This window comes from Lagopus leucura, unplaced genomic scaffold, assembly GCF_019238085.1.
Source record: "Lagopus leucura isolate 7727_CA_CO unplaced genomic scaffold, USGS_WTPT01 Super-Scaffold_739, whole genome shotgun sequence".
Lineage (NCBI taxonomy): Eukaryota > Metazoa > Chordata > Aves > Galliformes > Phasianidae > Lagopus > Lagopus leucura.
In genome coordinates this window covers 16,487,647-16,507,152 of record NW_024962255.1, presented here as the reverse complement: position 1 = coordinate 16,507,152, position 19,506 = coordinate 16,487,647, and the positions used below count along the sequence as shown (strand labels likewise).

The 19,506-nt window shown below is 44.6% G+C and overlaps 1 protein-coding gene across 8 annotated transcripts in view; it reads left to right on the top strand.

Annotated features, from left to right (window-relative positions):
• Window positions 1-14,688, top strand: part of PAX2 (paired box 2) — a 78,442-nt gene extending 63,754 nt beyond the window's left edge. For 3 of the 8 annotated variants that reach the window (XM_042863529.1, XM_042863527.1, XM_042863528.1), the window contains 4 exons: window positions 2,755-2,964; window positions 6,674-6,775; window positions 12,541-12,627; window positions 13,907-14,688. In XM_042863529.1, coding sequence (XP_042719463.1) covers window positions 2,755-2,964; window positions 6,674-6,775; window positions 12,541-12,627; window positions 13,907-14,028 — 521 coding nt within the window. In that variant the 3' untranslated portion in view covers window positions 14,029-14,688. Of the gene's footprint in view, window positions 1-2,754; window positions 2,965-6,673; window positions 6,776-12,540; window positions 12,628-13,887 lie in introns of all 8 variants that reach the window. The other 5 variants (XM_042863535.1, XM_042863531.1, XM_042863534.1 and 2 more) reach the window with 3 other exon arrangements.
• Window positions 14,689-19,506: the final 4,818 nt, after the last annotated feature.

The window sequence follows — 19,506 nt, the reverse complement described above, 5'->3', positions numbered from 1 at the left end:
CAGAGACAGAATCCAGGTGCTTTCAGTCAGTGAAGAGTTGGACACCAGAAGGGTAGAATTCATAAGTGCCGTCTACCAGTAACACTGCATGGGATATAAACTATGTCCACACAGTTGCAGAGTGGAAACTGAAAGACAGACATACAAATAGACATGTAAAAGTCTGAGGTGTGGTTGTGCAAACATTTGCTGTCTCACCTTGCCCTCCTCTACTCTCTACTTTCCTTAGAGAGCAGTGCTCAGCAGCACTATGTCCCAGTTCTCTTTGCCATCTTGCTCTTGACTTCTTTATCCCCCTGCACTAAGTGGTGCTGCGTCTGCAAGGTGTGAGGAATTTTTCTTCATAAGCCTTGATGTGCTCAAGAGAAGGCTGGGCTCATCTCTGCAGTGAGCCTGACAGGGGCTTTAATAGCCTCAGAGCACCGGGACAAATAGCTTCTGGTCCCTTAACCCTGCACAGCTTTGCAAGGCAAGGCCTGGCACTGTTGTTCCCATCGTGAGGGCTTTAGGCAGCCTTTCAGGCTGAAATCCTCTCTGTGGTGGCTGGGCAGAGCGGAAATCCAGGGGCTGGATCAGATTGTCCTAATGCTACAGCAGCTTAAGCGGTCTGTTTTACCAGAGATTATGGTTTCACTTACACAGAGCGCCTGAAAAATGCCACGGTTTAGGAAGGATTATAGCTGAAAGTTCCATGCTTTAAAAGAGAAATAAAGCAGGGGAGGGACTAGGAAACCCAACGTGCCCAGGGGCTGTGCAAACAGGATTAACCTCTGCCCACAGCACCTCTTGCTTCTGCCCACCCACATTTCCCGCGTCCATCTTCTCCCCAACAGCTCCCTACACTTGACGTCTCCTGCACAGCGCAGAGAGCAGCAAGGAGACTGGAGAATGCTCAGAACCGAGGTCTCCCCCGTTTATTTTGCTAGATCTGTACACTCTCTTGCCATCTGACAGGAGAGCCAGAAAAGAAACAGCTTTGGGGGTTCTCCATCTACTGACTGGGCACTGGCTTACAAAGACTCACTTGCAGGACTGTAGGACGGTATCCAGTAGTAAAAAGCAGTGCCTGGAAGCTGATGTGCTGCTCACTCTGGTTACACTAATTAACTGTGTAATAATCACCACAGACTCCAGCTTCTGTTCATCACATCCCTAAGAAAAGTTCCTTGCCCGACAGAACTTCCAATGGCAAAAAGGGAGAAGAAACAACAGTCCCCACTGAGCATACCAGAGGCTTCCAATACATAATCTAAACAAATGGGAACTGCATATCTTTTGGCCATAACTGATCCTTACTAGTCAAATGACCCATGACCATATGTCTTTGCTGCAAAGGAGTCTCACAGCTCATGGATCCTTGCCGGCCATCTAGGTTAGAGGCACTTGGAGGAGAACACAGATGGAAAATTATCATTTTTGCTAGGTAACAAACCTTTGGAAACAAATGCCTCAGGATAAACAGTATTCACAGACAGAAACTGCCCAGCCCTTAATTGTTTAGGTGAGCACTGCAGCCTCACAATAACATGCCTAGAGTCAGTTAAAGCCAGTTCTACTTTAATGAGGCCAGATTTATCATCTAATTATATGTCTCGTTTGTATCTCTGTATAAATCAAAACCACCACAACTAACTTACATACCATTAGCAGCACTTGCCATTATGGCAGAGAGATGGCTTTTATTAATTGGCTTTGGGTGGTTGGTTTGAGAGATGATTTGGACCATGTGCGAGCATGTCATCCATGCCTCTCTTTCAGGTGTTTAAGTACAGGACTCCATTGCTGCTCACCCAACAGTGCAGCACCATGCTTTAGGTCACAGAGTTCTACAGTTCCCAGACCTGCTTCTGGGAGCTCAGTTAGGAGCAACTTAGAGCTGTATCTGTTGTGCTTGTGCAAATCTGCACATCAGAAATGGAGGTCCAGTGCAAACAGCAGTGAAAATGAGACCTTGTATAAGTTTCCCACATTTTCTCTCCTCAATTCTATCTGTTCATCAGCCTATCTGTCTAGAAACACTGTGCTCTAGGAACTACCAGAGGCAGTACTGAGTGCATGCCACTGTAAAAAAGATCAATTGATTATTTATCTATTTATTTACCTATTTAATGGCACAGCTCAGTTTTTCATTTTAACCACTGCAAACTTCAGCTGCACCTCTTTTGTCAAAGCTTTTAAGGAGCTTGACTTGACAAGCTTTGGCCATTACATCAAGCATCCTCTTTAACAGATGCTCATAACCATGCCGCTCTCCTGGGGAAGATAACCTTGGGTTTGAAGAGACAAAGGGGTATAATTCCCTGGGCCAAACTGTGTGAGCATAGCATCGTCATGTGAGCAAGAGAAAGCAGCAGGAAAGGGAGCATAGAAGCTTCAGAGCATTCTTCTCCTTCCCAACCCTATGCTTCTTCCTGTCCTCCCTCTCCCGCATGTTCACTCCCACACTCCCCTGCATCCCATTCCTCCCATCTGCCACCGCACTCCATTTTCTCGTACCCTGCTGCCCTGCAGAGGCATCACTGCAGTCAGAGCCTAGCCCCCGGGTGCATTTACTGCTGTTGTCTCAGCACTGGCTCCTCTGATCTACTCCTAACCTTTTTTATTTTTATTTTTGTTTTTAAATTAGTTTCCCTGTAGATTTTAACCACTTCATTTTCATTTACCCATTTTGTTCTTCCTCTCCTCCCTTCCCACCCTCCTCTTCCTCCCCCTGTTCCCTTTGTCTGTCTGTGTCCATCCCTTACCCTACCACAGAAAACCTCTCCTCTCCCCTCAGTATAAAGCAAGAGCCTCATGGAGCCTCTCTCACCCCTTTCACCCCCACCACGCCGGTCGGCTCTGGGCAGGCTGAGCTTCAGCCCTTCCACATGACCCTTTCAGACGATGCGTCCACGCCTTGCTACAGTGCCTTCCTTCATCATGGTGCCCACTTTGGGCAGTCCAGCAGCCAGCCTCTGATAGCAGGTAACCGGCCTTGGCCACGAACTCAGCGGGGGTGCTGCAGGCAAGGGGGTCAGTTTCACCTGATGGGGAGACCAGTAAATGCTGCAAGCTCTTTGAGTGCAAGTGGGAAGCAGAGCAACGGTGTTCTGGTTCTGTGTATGCAGCATGCGTTCTCAGCTCCATGGAGAGTCACAGGGAGATTTCATGCCTGTCCTTCATTTTTGCAGAATAAAACGGGAAAAAAAGCTGTAAAAGCATAGAAGGTGTCCCACCTGGATGGGCTTGGGGCTTAGTAGGGAAATATTTGTACAGCAAAATCCTGCATTGTCTCCATAACAAGAATGCCCCTGTGTACAGTGGGCCCAGCAAGGCTTCTGTGCAATAGCCTAAGGTAGATGATTGAAGCTTGACTAAGTTAGCCAGCCCTGAGACTGCCGGATGGTTGTTCAGCACGGCTTGTGAAAGCTACCAAGTGAGAGCAGTATGTAGTCAGTAGGTGAGCAGCACCCCAGCTACACCGTGAGCTGCACTGAGGCAGCTGCTTCACTGGCACCTCGCGTGATATACCAGGCAGTCAAGACAAAAGGCACAGTCTTTGTGCCATGACCAGAAAGGGTTGGTTAGAGACTCTGAAGCCTTACAGTCAAGTGAATGCAGACCTGTGGTGGTGGCCTTCAAGGGAAGGACAGAAGTAGGTGGCAGAAATGGAGCACTTAGGAGCGGCAGGCTGGAGGGGAGAAAGGAGAGTGGAGTTTAAGGTAGGTACAGGGGAAGTTCCTGTGTGAGGTGACTGAAGTGTCATTGCTGCAGAAGCTCAGAGGTGGCTGGGGTGAAATAGTGGCAATCTTTTTAGGTGACGACTGAGAGTGTTGTCACTCCACTGCCAAAGAACACAATTTGGGCAAGTTCTTCAGAGTGCAGACCACAGTCCCACAGTGCTCAAGAAACATATCTTACCTTTGCCTCTTTCACATTCCTATCATTTTTTTCTCTTTGGACCTAACATCCTGCCTTTGTCTTCTTAGATGACATTTGTGTTTCCAAACCTCCCTGTAGGACAGTAGCAAGCAACTACAGAAAAGAAATTTGTGTTCATAACACTGTCCAAATCTTACTGCAGCCAAAAAAAGCCCCTAAGCTCCAGGTATTCCTTTAAGCCAGGGCTTATACTGACAGATTCTCTCCAACAATGTGGTTCAATGGGGATGCTGTCATGTATGACCACTTTCTAAGCTAGAAGGCACTGTTTTTCAGGAGAGGAACTTGCTTTAGGACCTTTGTGGAGAATTAGACTTGGAAGAAAATGTTCAAAAGCTCAAAGAAAGGCAGGGTGACGAAGATGAGAAGAGCCTCAGAAGGCTCTAGGAGAAAGAAGCGTGACTAGAACTGGAAGCATGCTATAAAGCAAGACAAGTGCTGGTTTTGCCATAGCCCTCCAGTACAAGAATTTAATAATCTTGTTTACCTGGTAGTAACAAGAGGAGGCAGTGGAAGGGGGTTGCTTCTATGTAGCAATACTTAGGAGTCCCTCTGCAGGACCTTACTCACATTAGTGATACTGTACTTGTTTGTTATCTACAAGATTGGGATTTTGACAGATGATCACTTCCCAGCAAATCTTCCAGACTGCATTTTGAATATCAGCCTCTGTAAGCTCACATCTGAATAAAAACACAGGGGCATATGCGTGCAGATCAGGTAGCAGAGTGAGTGTGTACGTATTCCCACTTGAATGGAAGTGTCAAAGTGAATTAATTATGCCTGTTACTACATAATGTTCCCTCTAACTTTTCAGTGACACTGTTTTCTCACTCATCACCTGCCGTTACATCTCAGACTAGTGAATATAGAAAACCAAAAATACATGAATTTGAAGCACAAAAATTTCTTCCCTTAAAAGAATGTGAGAAAAAAAGAACTACATCTAGTAGGCGTTAGTCATACTGCTTAATGTGCATCTACACATCACTAAAGCAACGCCGGTGGTTGAGAAGAGTAGAAGAGTGTAGAATACAAATCCTCAAAGCCTTATATATTTATTTTTATCAATACTGGGGAGCGGCTGGAAAGCGGCTCGATCTCTGCCTAGCAGTTCTGTGGCCATTATCTCAAAGTGAGCTGGGAATGTCAGCTGTGGCTCAGGAATCTCTTGAGGGAGAAAGAACTTACTTTTCTTTTTTCTTGAGCAAATCAGCTCAGCAGCCTTTAGTCAAGATCTACAAAAGCAATGACACTGCTTTAGCCCACCTAATTCTGGAGAAATTTCCTCCCCCAGGAGTCATTCTCCATGTTGATTTTCCATGTTTTTGCTCTGCCATGTAACTGTTACTTATTTCTGACACCCCTGACAACATCCACGCTTGTTCCAGGGCCTGCTTATCAGTTACTGTTCTGCCTTAGTCAAGCTAAAGCAATTCTTATTCTTCCCATCACACATCCCAGCACAATTCCAGTGATTCCACTGGTGTCAGTGGGACATCCTTAAACTGTCACACTCCCAAAGGCAAATCAGACTCCAGCTCTCTAAGAATAAGTATCTCTTCAGAAAGGAGCAACAATTGGCACAAACTTCTTGGTGAGCTACAGCTCACCTAAGGTGCATAAGGAACACGAAAGGCTTTGGATGGCAGAACAGGCTGAGATCTCAGTAGACAGCGCTGGATGTTGAGCTGTAAATCTCCCAGCAGCTGCAGGGGAAAGATTATCTTAATTCATTTAGTCTTTCTTTTTTTTTTTTTTTTTTTTGGTTTGGTTTGGTTTGGTTTTGGCTTGAAACTCCCAGCAGCTTTTGAGATGATTTCAGTTCATTTAAATGCAATAAGCACTAACAGCAAAATGCCCTTCTGGCTGGCCCATTTTCTGGCTAACCAGTCCAAATGAGGAAATGCCTCTGGCATCAACCAAGAAGCCTCCAGCTGCACTTCCTATGAGATGAAAAATAAACTACCATCATCCACTTGGCCCACACTCCTTTCTACATCATCGGTGGAGACAAGATACCAAGACTTGGAGAACTACTAACAAAAACTTGGATCTGTGATAAAATGAAGTGAGACTGAAATTAATTTGCACAATTCCATTCTTATATATCACACCAGCACCTGGAAGGTGTCCAACAAGCACTGATCTCACGATAGGCACTGTGCGAATGTACTGGGAATGTGCCCTTGCACCAAAGAGTTTGCAGCATAAAAAGAAGCACAGACAGGTGAAGTGACTTGCCTAAAAGTATCAGCAGGTGAACAGCAAGAAGTGGGAACAGAGACAGATACAGAAAACACTTGGATCACTTTCTAGTGCCTTACACATCGACCATGCCCTAAGGCAACATCACCACATTTTTGGAATGGCATCGACTGCTTATAGAAGGGACCTCAGCTACTCTGGCCATTAATGTACTGCCATTCTTTGTGAAGCTTAGGGCCGTTTTGATTTAGCTAAAACAGATCCAACATTTCTAATGGGCTGAAAAAAATTTGACAGCGTAAACAAATTCTTTTGAGCCTCACAGTGCAAAGTTTTAACATTCATCCTTATAACCTGAGACCAAAAGTGCCACAGTCTTTCCCCAAAATTTTCAGAGGAAGGTCAGCATCTATGTGCCGCAGGCCACACAGCTCTTGCCCAACGGACTGCTAGTCAGATGGTGGTGGGGTAAAAAGCGATATCAAATCAATATTGGATGATCCTATCCCTTCTGATCCCCTGTTCCGATTCTTTCCTTTTTCAGGTCGTGATATGGCAAGCACCACCTTGCCTGGCTACCCACCCCATGTTCCCCCAACTGGACAAGGCAGCTACCCAACCTCAACTCTGGCAGGAATGGTTCCTGGTAAGTCCAGAATTCAATAATGGTGCACGTGTGTTTGAACAGTATACCAGCAGTGTAACAGCTTTCACAGTTGGCTTTGTTATTGCTTTGCTGCCACTGAAGTCTATTCTTTTCACAAAGAATATGTCAGGTGCCTATAACCAAAGTAGCTCACCACCCATTTTGCATTGTATGTCTGTCCCCTGGTAACTGATTCACTGCTGCTATGGGCAACTAGCTATCTATAACCTGTACCAATTAATTGGTAATTAATTAACCTTAGTATTCATTAACTAATGTAATTATTTTTCAATGATCCGTGCAGGTTATTATGTACTGCTCGTGGCTCGGGATATTCAGCTGTTCACTAACTTAGGGTAACAACTTACGTCTGTCTAAAGGCAGGGCTTCAAACTGCAAACCATCAACGGTAATTTAAGACCTGCAGTTTTTGGAGACCTACTGTCCACAGCCTGGACTAGCTAAGAGCTCAGCAATGATTAACAGCATTTCAGGAGAAACTAACTATTCACTTTCAACAGCCAACAACTTACCCACTCTCCGTTTATATGACAATGCCTCCAGCTCAAGAAAGTATCTACCTAATCCTACACTGCAAGGCAAACTGTTCCTTTGCCACTCAAATCCTTGGAAGAAATACATTCTTTTGGCAAATGTCTTGAGTAATACTGCCCAGGGTATGGGGAGCTCAGGGGATCATTTACCCTTGAAAAATGGAGAAGGTTATTCCCACAGTCTCTACTCCCCAGTTCTCAGATGACAGCCAGCCCAAGCAGATAAATGAAGAGGCAGGATTTTCAATTCTCAGCCACAGTAGCTCAGGACTTCATCTGCCACTGATTTCTGCTTATGGGAGCTGCAATAGCTAATGAGCGGGTAGAAACTGTTCTGCAACCTCTGCTACCAGAGGAATGACTCAGACAGCAACTGCGAAGTGTAGCAGCAGAAAGTTGATAACAGAAAGCTTTTAGATCACTGCAAAATGATTTCCACAGTTTGTGAGTCTAATTTAACCCTCATCCAAACCTTGAAACAGCCAACTAAACAAGCACATGCTGCAGAGCACAGTTAATCAGTGAAAATATCACCAATAGGGGATGTTTGTAGGTGAGCCTTAACACCTTTAAACAACCAATCACTGCTTATATATCACAAAGTACAGTTAATACTATGGTCACATTCCACAGCTAGCAAGATGCCCACTACTGCATATGATCCCAAGACATATAAAAAAACCTCTTGGACTATGCTGCAACTACCGGATCAGGCAAAGATAGCAATTGGGTACCCTCTGTAACCTGCCTTCAGTCCCTCAGTATAGATGACTGCTGAATTGTTGGGGTGCTGCAGTGTTTGCAGAACCCAGGGCATCCCCTTCTACAGTTTTTCAGAGAGATGGTTTCAACTCCACTTGGCTCCAGAATCAGAGGAGCACTATGATGATATAAATCAATTTTAAAAAGCACTCTGTAACAGTAATCAGATTCAGTTTACAACATACATGTCAGTTATAGTTCATAGGTCATGCCATACAGAAATGATTGGTAGCACTAAAACAGATGACTCTTTGAATACTTATTTCTAAACCACAGGCTCTTCTCAACTTTTAATACACAAGATCTCATGTTCAGTGTCTGCTATGTAATTTTAACACCCTCAATACAGGGGTGATACTGACTCCTAAACTGGGACAAAGATTTTGAGACTGCTAATCACAGGGACCATTTATCCAAGAACAGGCGATTTGTTGCAGAGGCTAATTAGCGTAAGACAAGAGTGCCTCTAAAAACACACAGATACTGAAATTAAAAAACCCAAAAAAACTAGGAATAGAATGATGAAGAAGTTGAGTTACGTATACTCCAAAGAGATTATCATCCATGTCTAACAGACATCTTTACATTAAAACTGATGCCCAGATTCAGTCATGGAAAGTCTTCCTGTGGCCTGCTTGGGCATCCTGCATTAGTTACTGCATCTTTCTACATAGCACCGAGTCCTGGCTGTGCTGGTCAGGCCCCGCTGGGCAGCCCCAGCCTGGCAGCCCTTCTGTTCCTGTCTTCTTATGTGACAGAAGCCAACAAGCTGGAGATGAAGAGGCTTCCTGGGGAGGAACATAAGATCAGCTCTAATGGGTCACACCGCAGGACTCTTCAGCCAGTGCTCTCTATCAGAGGCCAAAAGTGAATCTTGGGAAGAGTGTAAGAGTAAAGCAAGCCAGTATCAGCACTTTCTCGAAAGATCTCTCTGCCTCCAATGAGTTGCAGCTCATGGACTTTCTAAGGCAGTTAGTATCTTCCTGTTTAATACTAAACACTCTGGACAAAATGCCCTTCCATAATCTCAAGCAGTGCCTCCTGAACCAATATAAGCCTTTAATGTCTGTAGCAGCCCATGGCAAAAAGTTCTGTAGCTTAACTGAGTGTTGTGTGAAAACTACCTCCCTTATTTGTTCTGAACACACCACCTGCTAGGCTCACTTCATGCCTCATAGTTTCTGTATTAGAAGTCTGAACGTACCAAGATTTAAATACAGATACCAAGAAATACTGTTAGTAAAGGTTCCCAGAGTGCAGACTGCACAGAATATGGGCCTCATGAGATCGATCTGCTGTGCTTGCTGCTAAGCGTCCATGCTGAAAAGGGAAAACAAAGCAGCACGTCACCAGTGGTTTGCTATGTGCCTGTGGGCCAACAGGACCAGGAGCCCGTGCTTTGGGTGTGTCAGAAATACAGAGCAAGGTGACAGGAAAACCAGCATCATTGTCCAGCTATAAGCGGACGTGAGAAAGAAGCTCTATTTTCCCTAAATAAAGGCTCTAAGCTAAAAGCAGAACCTGGATAGAAAGCAAAATTTCCAACTCATTCAAAATTCTGATTTTTTTGACATTTGTTTTCATCTTGCATTGGAATGAGGAGTCAGAATCTTGAAATTGTTCAATTTGCAAACATCAGGATGAAACATTTCAATAACGACAACATGTTCTAGATGTCAGGACATATTAAAATAATAGAAGAGATGAAAGGAAATTAAATGAGATGAGAAAAGCAGAATGAAACAAAACAAGAAAGTTGAAACATAATACTTTGTTTTAATTTGCAATCATTTCTGAACTTTTCCTTCCAAAACTCCCCTGAGTTGACAAGCTCATGCAAAACATTTCCATTTCGATGAGACAGCATTTTCCAGCGGAAAGCAGTTACTGAAAAGACTGACCAGTGCCAACCATAGCTTTCTGTTCTACCCATGACAGCCCTTCACTGGAGTTCTCCTCACGTGGTCTAGAGAAGAGCTTGTCTCCATTAGCTGTACATCCATGCAACACGGTCAGTCATGCATGCCAGTATCTCGGAGGTCAACCCACATGATGTGGCAAAATACACGTCCTGCATTTGCAGTTGCCCACAGTTTCAGGTTATTGGATGGACATGGATGGAAACAAGCAGTCCCTGCATGCATACCTGAAAAAGCAGTGTTAGTCACTCAGAGAAGGATGAAATCCATCTGAGAAATGCTTCCTGCAAAGGTAACAGAGCACTCTGATCCCCGGCTCACTTCTTCCACTTTCCCAGAAAGGCCATCAAGATTCTGCAAACAGTTTTGGTGAAGTGAGCATTCTCTGAAAGGAACTGCAGTTTTCATAGAGCAGCACAGAGCCTGCAGAGGGCTGGTGATGGCAACGGCAGGGAGTCGTTAAACAGAATCCAATGTTGATGAGGAAATTACACTTGTTTCATTAGTGATCAGGGAAGGCGATAGCTCAGTTCCTCTTGGTCACAGTTGAGCTCAAAAGCTCATTATCCTGCTGCATGCATGCTTTCACTCCTCGTCAATAAACACTGTTTCCAGTGGCTGCCCTCTCTCCTCCCTGGTTCTCCATAGCCAGGGCTCTTTCTCCTCTACTTAACCCGGGCTTTAGGAACTGCTATAAACAGTTTAGGATGACAACTAGGAAGAAAGTGAGACAGAAGCCCTGAAACATCAGAACTTCTCGATGTAGAGAGGTTAACTCTTTGTGAGGCATTTCAAAGCAGTAATTCCCATCTGCGTTGGTTTTTCGCTTCCTGGGGGGTCGAATTCATCCAACTATACCCACAGGTGATTCGTGGGAGAGGTAAACCTGGACTGCGCGTTGCTTTTTGCCTTTGTATCCTACTCCAGGGCATCTTAGTCATCACAATGGGCTTCACCTATTCCTTCCCAGCTACCCGTTGGGATTTTCAGTGCAGAACGTTTCTAGATATGGAAACATGCTGAATTATTGTCACTAAAACAACGTTTAAGGTCTGTCATATGAAATACATTTGTATGCTGAAACTAAAAACTACTGTAAAGGAGCTTTGGATGGTAATTGGTTTGGAAACACATATGCTACTTTGGTTATTGTTCTGAGCACCTTTAAAGGACCCAGCCAGACAGATTCTGCTCCAGTTTAAATCACTGCAAATACACCAGCTTCAACAGACTTCGCTTCTGCCATGTGAGAATACAGGCTTTTGCTTTAACTCTCCTGTGAAGGGAGATTTGCAGAGATTACAGTGTAATTAATTGACATTTCTTCAGTAACTGCAACACAGGCATCCAGCGCATACTGCATTGCCTCCTCTTCCTATTCCATGGCATCTAGCAGGGACCCCAGCTGCTCTCCCAACACTTCTTTGTTTTCCACACATCCTTTGGAGCAGACCAGAAGCTACGTCATGCTGTTCACTCATTGCCTTTTGAGCACATAATGCCTTTCAGATGTCACCCATTGCGCATTGGTACTGCATCAAATTGAGTCAGATAATGACTTTTTTTTTTTAAAGTTTTGGGAGATGTATTTACTTTGAAAGCAATACCATACCTACTCAGTTCCCAAACATAATTCCCATAGCCCTGCACAGACATCTATAAAACAATAAAATACTTAAGATGACAACATTCAAATCTTGGTTCAGAGTCTTACTAGACCACAAAGTTCACAACTAGTGTGCTTTGGGCCTTATTTGCCAAATGTGAAGAGAGATCCATAGCCCAGCTCGTCTTCCAAGACAGCACCTAACGTAACAACCATTGGAAATTTCTTTTCCGGAACTGGAATACAGAAAGTTTTCTCTGTAACTCACTGATTAATCGTAAGTGTGGGCCTCTGAATCACTTTTATGACTAACATCATCAAAGAACAAGAAAGAAAGAGTGATTCATATGTTTTCTATTTTGTTTTCTATTTAATCCTACCCTGCTCTCAGCACAGCACCAATAACAAGCTCAAACAATATGCTTCTGTACCCTCAGTAGCCCAAAGACAAAACTTAGCCATCCATACTGACAGCAACAGCCCTGCTGGCTCTGAGGAGTTTAGTTGTGTACCTTAAAGCTCCCGTGCCATTTCTTGACACTGATTCTATTTAAAAGAAAGCTGATAGACGTAGAAAAAGCTTGCATATCCAATCATACTACAACCTGAGAATCAGAAATCAGAAGGCAAAGAAAAAGAAACCAGTTTGTTTATTATTTGTACTTTTGAAATATATTGTTTTAAACTAATTTCTTCATTCCAAGGTCAATCTCTTGATGTTTAATTGTACAGATAAGCAACACTGCACACAGAGTGCACAAAACCTATGGTGAGCTGAAGGGCACAGCCCCAGCTGAGCAAGGAAGCAACATACACTAGTTTTCCTGATGGCATATGGATTCAACACGAACATGGGCTAGATGAAGCAGCAAACATACATCTACTTCCTTCACCGTATTTCACAACTTCCTTGATTTCTTGCAGGGAGCGAGTTCTCAGGGAACCCCTACAGCCACCCTCAGTACACAACCTACAATGAGGCCTGGCGGTTCAGCAACCCTGCATTACTAAGTGAGTACCTCTTTGCCACCGCACCCCCAGCTTCGCGCTCCTTCTGTTTGTCTCTTTGTTTTCTTTTCTCTGTTTGTTTGTTTCTGGAAAGAGCTTTCAAGTCTTTGACCAGACGAAGGGCCTTTTTCCTCACTCTCCAGTCCAGTGTCTAGATGAGTATATAGATCTCATGCATCCGTTCTGAAGCCAATTCTTCCATGAGATCGTTCAGAATTCCAGCTCAGCTCTGTCTTCTTGGGCTGCATCCACAGTTTAACCCAGACCAGATCAGAAGCTAAATTCAAGTTCCGCTACTCTCTCCAGCTGCAATTAGCATCTATTCAAGGTCCAATCAAAAGTCCAGACGAGCTTTTACTCCTCTCCCAAACTAACCCCAGAGGCTTTTTCTGGAGACCTGGAATTCCAGTGGGAGTTCTTATAAGACCGAGTAGAACACTGCCTAGAATGGGAGATAGCCTTCAGCACTGCATCTTTAATGGCCAGTAGAGTTTCCTTGCAGGAATATATCTATCTGTAGAGACTCTAATACGACCAGAAAAAGTCAGGTTTTTTCTGCAGAGGGGAAAAAATTTCTCATCATATCTTCTAACACAACAACTCTTTGCAAGAAAACAGGAAGATATTTATTATACGTAAAATAAATCAGCTGTGATTATTAACTACGTTTTTACGGAGGTTTAACAACTGGATAATAGATGCACATTTTACTCCAGTGCCGTTAAACCTCAGTAAATGCGATCTTAATAATCGATCACTATTTAACATGCATTCAATAACTGTCTAGAGGGCTTTTCATCTGACGAAAATCCCAAGTATTAAACAAAGTAATTTTGTTCCCTTTCCTCTCCTGCCTTTAAAACCGGCCCACCATACCTTACCAGACACACTCAGCATGTGCTGAGCACCTCCCTGGTGCCCCCAACACAAGCATGGGGTATTTCTTCAGTGCTTGATGCTTCCCTCTCAGCTCCTCAGTGATGGTCAGAAGGGCCAAGAGCATCTTCCCACAGAGGGTCTTCACACCTAGGGGCCTTGTAACCTCTCTTCTCTGAAGCATGGCATTGGCCAGCCTCCACTGACTGACACAGCCAAGTCCCCAGTGTTCGTTCTTTTGCTCCCTTTCCTTTTCCTCGTTTCCTTTTCTTTTGTTTTTAGTTCTCCTTTGTTTTTTTTTCTTTGTTTTTTTTTTTTTTATTTTTATTTTTTTTTTTACTGTTTGTCCTTTCAACCAGTCCATTCTTCTCCTGTGTTAACTTTCAGGTTCCCCTTATTATTATAGTGCCACATCCCGGGGCTCCGCACCTCCCACTGCTGCCGCTGCCTATGACCGCCACTAGCTACCATGGAAACCACATGAAACTGCAGGGTGACAGCTTAGGCCTCCATATTGTACCTGTCTGACCCATCCCTCCGCCCCTGGGAAGGTGAAGAGAGCCTCGCCGTGCCCCCCCGCAGCACACCTCCCTCTCCACCGCTCCGAGCGCTCGGCATACCAGACTGAGAACCCCGTTCTCCCCGCATCCCCCCGCACCCTGAGGCACCTCAGGAGCCCTCAACAGCACCTCGGCACAGCTCGACCTCCTGCGCTCCCAAGACTTGAGGGGAACTGGCAGCCATTGCCTTGCGGGACCCCATTCTCCTGGGAGCGGTATGGGCAGGGGGAAGCAGGGAGACAGCTGCTCACTAAACACTGATCCCCAAAGATACGCTCCTCTGTGGTGAACTCTTCAGAATGCGTAACCGGTGACCGTCGCCCTGTTTCCCAGGACAGAAGGAACAGCCTGGCTAGAGCAGAGACGGTGGCACTAAGCCCTGCCTACCTGGCAAACACGAGAAGGACCAAGTGACTTTCTGTTACTCCCCACGCACCTCATCCCACCCCCTGGCATGGCTCCTGGCGCTGGCTGCGCCCTGCGCGGTGCCCTCGAGGCCAGAGCTGGGCAGAACCTCACTCACACCCACAACTTCTGTGACACACAATCAGCTCAGACAGGAGGATGGAGCAACAATTACAAACCGACCGACGAAATGAAGAAATATATAAATAGATATATAAATATAACTGTGTTTTTATGCTTTGTCATGAAGGTCTGTAAAAAGGAAAAAAAAAAAAAAAAAAAAAAAAAGAACAAATCCCCAATTTTCTAAAAAACCCAAGCAAACAAAAACAACAACAACAAAAACAGAATAATAATTAAAAAACCCTACAAAAATAAAACTCCAAGTCTCACCCCTCCCCGCCACCCGAATGGCAGACCAGTTCCTCTGACGCTTGACGCTCCTCTTTCACTCTCGGGTTTTGTTTCCTTTCTGTTTTGCACTACAATGGGATGGTGGTATTGGAGAGGATTGGATGCCAGCTCCACCCCTGTCGCCTCCTCCTCCTCCCCTTTCCCAAATCCTGTCTCTGGGGAGCCGTGTGGACAAGTCACATCTGACAAAGTTACCAAACACATCAGTCGACAAAAAGCTCTCTGAGTCAACAAATGTTTTCCATGTCACTGGTTGGCAAACAAAGAAAACAAGCCCAGCTGCACTCTAACTGCGCTTTGTGGTGGAAAGGAAAGTGTGGGGCTTCACGTGGGCCCATCTGATTGCCCTTTGGACAGCTGAGACTGAGATGGACAAATTCAGGATTGGCTGGGATTGTTGCTTGGTTCCCTAGCCCTTAGGCTCCTCTCCTTTAACCCTAATCCCTGTACCCATGCCTACGTCCGTTCACCCACATCCCAACCTTCCCAGTTTTACATATGTCCAGCACCCATTCTCCAGATCCCTACAGCCTGGTGACAACAGCCTCATTATCTGTATCCAACACCTAATTTCCTAACCACTGCAGCCTTGCAACATGGGCCCCTCTTCAATTTCCAGTCCATCTGCTCATATGCCTGATAATTTATGGGCTTACATTCAAATCCATATGCCCACATTCTTCCAGCCAGTCCCAATATGCACCCTCATCTTTTCACATCCAACCCTACATTGTGCACCCTAATATTTACCCCTTATCCCAAATGCTCACCTGATGATTCTCTAGGGATTTTTTCTGCTCTTTTCGGCTCCCAAGTGACTAGCAAACACTGTTCTGCAAAAGGCTAACTGTCAATAGAAATGCTTATTACTCCTGTATTGTCAGCAAACTCATAAACTGTTCCTTGCACTGACACTTCTTAAAAAACACTCAAAGAAAACATGAAGGCAGCTATAGCCTGTCCCCAGGGCATCAAGTCTGCCAAAGCAGATCCTTGCTGTTTTAGAGAGGTTTCTGATAAAATGAATGGGCTACTGTCCATGGACAAAGACAGGATTGAGAATCAAAACTCCAAAGGGCATAAAAGCAAATGATATAGTCCATATAGCCAACATTGTGTATGAAATCCAAAGTTCCCAGCCAGAGATGTGGCTGTGGACTCAGCCTTCTGTTTTCAAGTTTAACTTGTGTGTATGAAAGTCACCATCACTAAACAGCTGTGTTGATCCCGAAGGCCCCTATCACCTAACACTTGTAGCCCTTGCATGGCTCTAGCTGATTATAGGTCTGTGTCTTCTTTAACGGAATGCCCAAATGAAAAGGGTATGGGGGGGGAGGGGGGTGTTTACATAGAACATGAAGAGCTACAATCTGTTCCTGTACAGAATAAAGTCAAAGAGGTTACTTCTGATCTATTATTTAAAGTGTTATTCTGCACTCCTAGCCTCTGAGTAACCTGCTGCAAATAGAAGAGTTGTTTCACTGTCACTGATACCACAATTTGGCCCATTGTCTCATTTTATTCTACATGAGAAGCAAAAATCTGAGTAATGTCTAAAAATGTACCACTCCTTGTTTTCCTCCATAGACAGCAGACAGATGCTGGACCCTGTTCCATAGTCTCCCTTTTAGTCCATCAGTACAGCCCTTGCCCTACCCGTGCTCAGGGCCAAAGGCAATGCATCCCAGTACTGGCCACTAGAACTTCCTGAGGAGGCTCAAGGAAAGGAAATGGTTACACCTCACATTTAGCAACCTGTAGTCCAGGGGCCACCTCAACTGAAGCTAGCAGCTCAGAAATGCTCTTTTTCATAAAGGTGTTTCGCCAAACGTGAGACACGAGATAGGTCATAAAAGCTGGATTTGGTTGGCTCACTCGTGGCTGGCTTGATCTGACCCTCAGAGGGACAAATTCACCACTGATGTAACTCCGCCAATGAAAGGACTTCCACCAGGCGCTGGTTGGTCTGGAAAGTACATAAGTGCAAGTAGTTCGATCAGGAAAATCAAAAGCAAAGCAGAATTATGCAAAGGACTGGGCAGTCTAATCCTCTTCCACCACCATCTGTAGACCCCCATGCGAATGTACTGAATTACATTTGCCAAAGAGTTTCTTGTGTTGATTGTTTTGATTTACAGTCGGTGGATGCATTGTAAAGCAGTATTATAGATAAAGTCTAGTAGCTGACACAGGGATTTATGTGGTGATATTACGCGGAAGAAAACCATCAATATTCATATAGATTCCATTAGACTGGACTATGCAGGAAACGCAAAAATTTACCAATTATTTAATATTATGTTATTTGCAAAAACAATTGCTGCTTTGTAGGAAGATAATGTGTGTAATGTGAAGGCAATTCCTCTTGTATATAAGTTCATCTCCATCTTCATCATGGTAGTTATTAAAACAGCCTCGTCTCATCCTGTAGATAAGGAACACTCTGTCTGTACTGTGCAAGTCTTGTTGTGCTCACTGAAAACAAAACACTGTGTTCAATAAAGCACAGCACAAATCCAGAACCTGAGGGAACAGCCAAACCTTGGAAGGACCCCTTTCCCAAACGGCCAACAGTTGCTTTGTTATAAATGGATTCTTTTTCATTTAATTTTAAAAGTCTTACAGGGAAAAAGGAAAAAAAAAAAAAAAATACTGGAGGAAAGAAATTGCTATGCAAAACCAGTGAAGTCTGTGACTCAGATCTCTCTCCTCCATTCTGCTGTCTCTTCCCTTTCTCTCATTTCTCTCTCATACTCTAATTCACTTCTATCTCTTTCTTTTAGTGTTTTTCATTCCCAGGGCACTTTTCCATCCAGATCAGTATTACTGGTATGGGAGTAGGTATCCGGGAGTTCAGACTCCCCAGTTCTCCACCTGGCTCCAGTGAACCTTTGTCAAGTCCAATTTCTCCCCTATGCCTCAACTCCAATCTTCTGTAAAATGGGGATAACGGTAGTTCCTAGTCCACAGAGGTACGGTGCAGCTGAATTAATTAGCACCAGCTCACCTTTAAGATCCTGGAAAGAAAATTCTATTGCAGTGCTAAGTATTATTCTGAATAATTATGAACATTTCCATTACATTTCTCTCTTTTTATTTTTCTCACAAATAGCTCTTCATTTCTTTGTTCTTCTTTAGCTCTCCCTTCATTTCTTTCACATCTTTCTTAGCTCTTCTGCTATGGTTGCTTTATCTAATGGACCAAGCAGAAATGCTGTGCAACTGCATCTTCTGTAACAGTTTTGCTTGTTTGTTGTTGTTTTTTGTTTGTTTGTTTGTTTTGAGAGGGAGGAATCTTGTGAGTTCTCAAATGCCATACTTCGCTGGGAGGAACAGGGACCACGCTATTAAAAACTGGGCAGCACTTTTGAGTCCTGTTCTCTGAAGCTCTCATGTCCTTTTGGCCCAGCGGGATGTGGGGGCAAGAAGCTGGAAGGGTTGCACAGGGCAGATCTGTTAAAACCTGGGGTGGGAGGTAAAGCAGCAACGAGCCCTGCTGTGTGGAAATGGGGCCACATCTGCATGCTCTGTGACCCACCAGCAACGATGGGTCACATTCAGAACACGACCAGAACTGAAGAAATGAACGTGAGGCTGACAAACCAACCTCAAAATGAAAACTAAAAAACCCTGCACCTATTTCTCTTCTTGAGTATAGATTAATAGATGTACATCAACATTTTCCTAAAGGAATTTTTTGATTTACTGAACTGTTGAAAAAAAATAGCCTTTCTTCCCTATGGAAAAGCAGGCCTCTCAGAAGAGAATTATAGCTGCCTTTGGGATCTGACAGAATGGGGGCTTCTAGAAGATCCCACACATACCATGTTGTGTCCTTGGCTGGGTCCAAGACAAACTTGCAAAGCAGGAAGGAGGGAACAAACAGCAGCAATTACAGAATTGAAAGCAGATCCAACTGCATGCAGCTCTGCTGATGCTCTCCAGGCTGAGCAAGGCATGAGCACATGGAGAGGACCAGTGCCAGGTGCAAGGTAATTTCCATTCTAGGCTGTTGCAGCCACTCCTGGCTTTTCCTCATCGCTTCGGTTCCGTTCAATTCTTTTCTCTTTTTGTGCACATGAAAAATAATTTTTTTATTATTATTATTTATTATTTTTTTTAATGTCATTTTGGTGGCTTGTGGCTTGTTTCTCCTCCCCCCTCTCTCTCATTCCCTCAGCACTCCTCTCTCTCCAGCAGATTCCCTAGAGCTCTCCAGGATGTTATGTTTGCCACACCTTGCACCCTTCAGGCACCATGTAAACAACACCACAATTGCTGGTCAGCATCACACCACATGACAGAAGGCACTGAGCATGAATGCAACCCCTCCCAGCACAAGCCAGCCTCTGAGCCCCCACCTGCCATCCCGCTCCGGTTCATTGCCAGCGGGACTCCGTCTGATATTGATCTCACTGATCCCCAGTGATCCATAACGCATCTGGTGTCCCCAGACACCTTAGAAATGAGAGTGCTGCTGGGTAGCCACCACGTCATGGTGTGGGACAACCCAGCGCCCTCTGCCACTCTGCACCTGTTTCCCCATAGCCCACTTAGGGATGAGCAATACCTGCCCTGCCTGCCTCTGACATCTCGGAGGAGCGATCAGCACCTCTCAGATCTCACT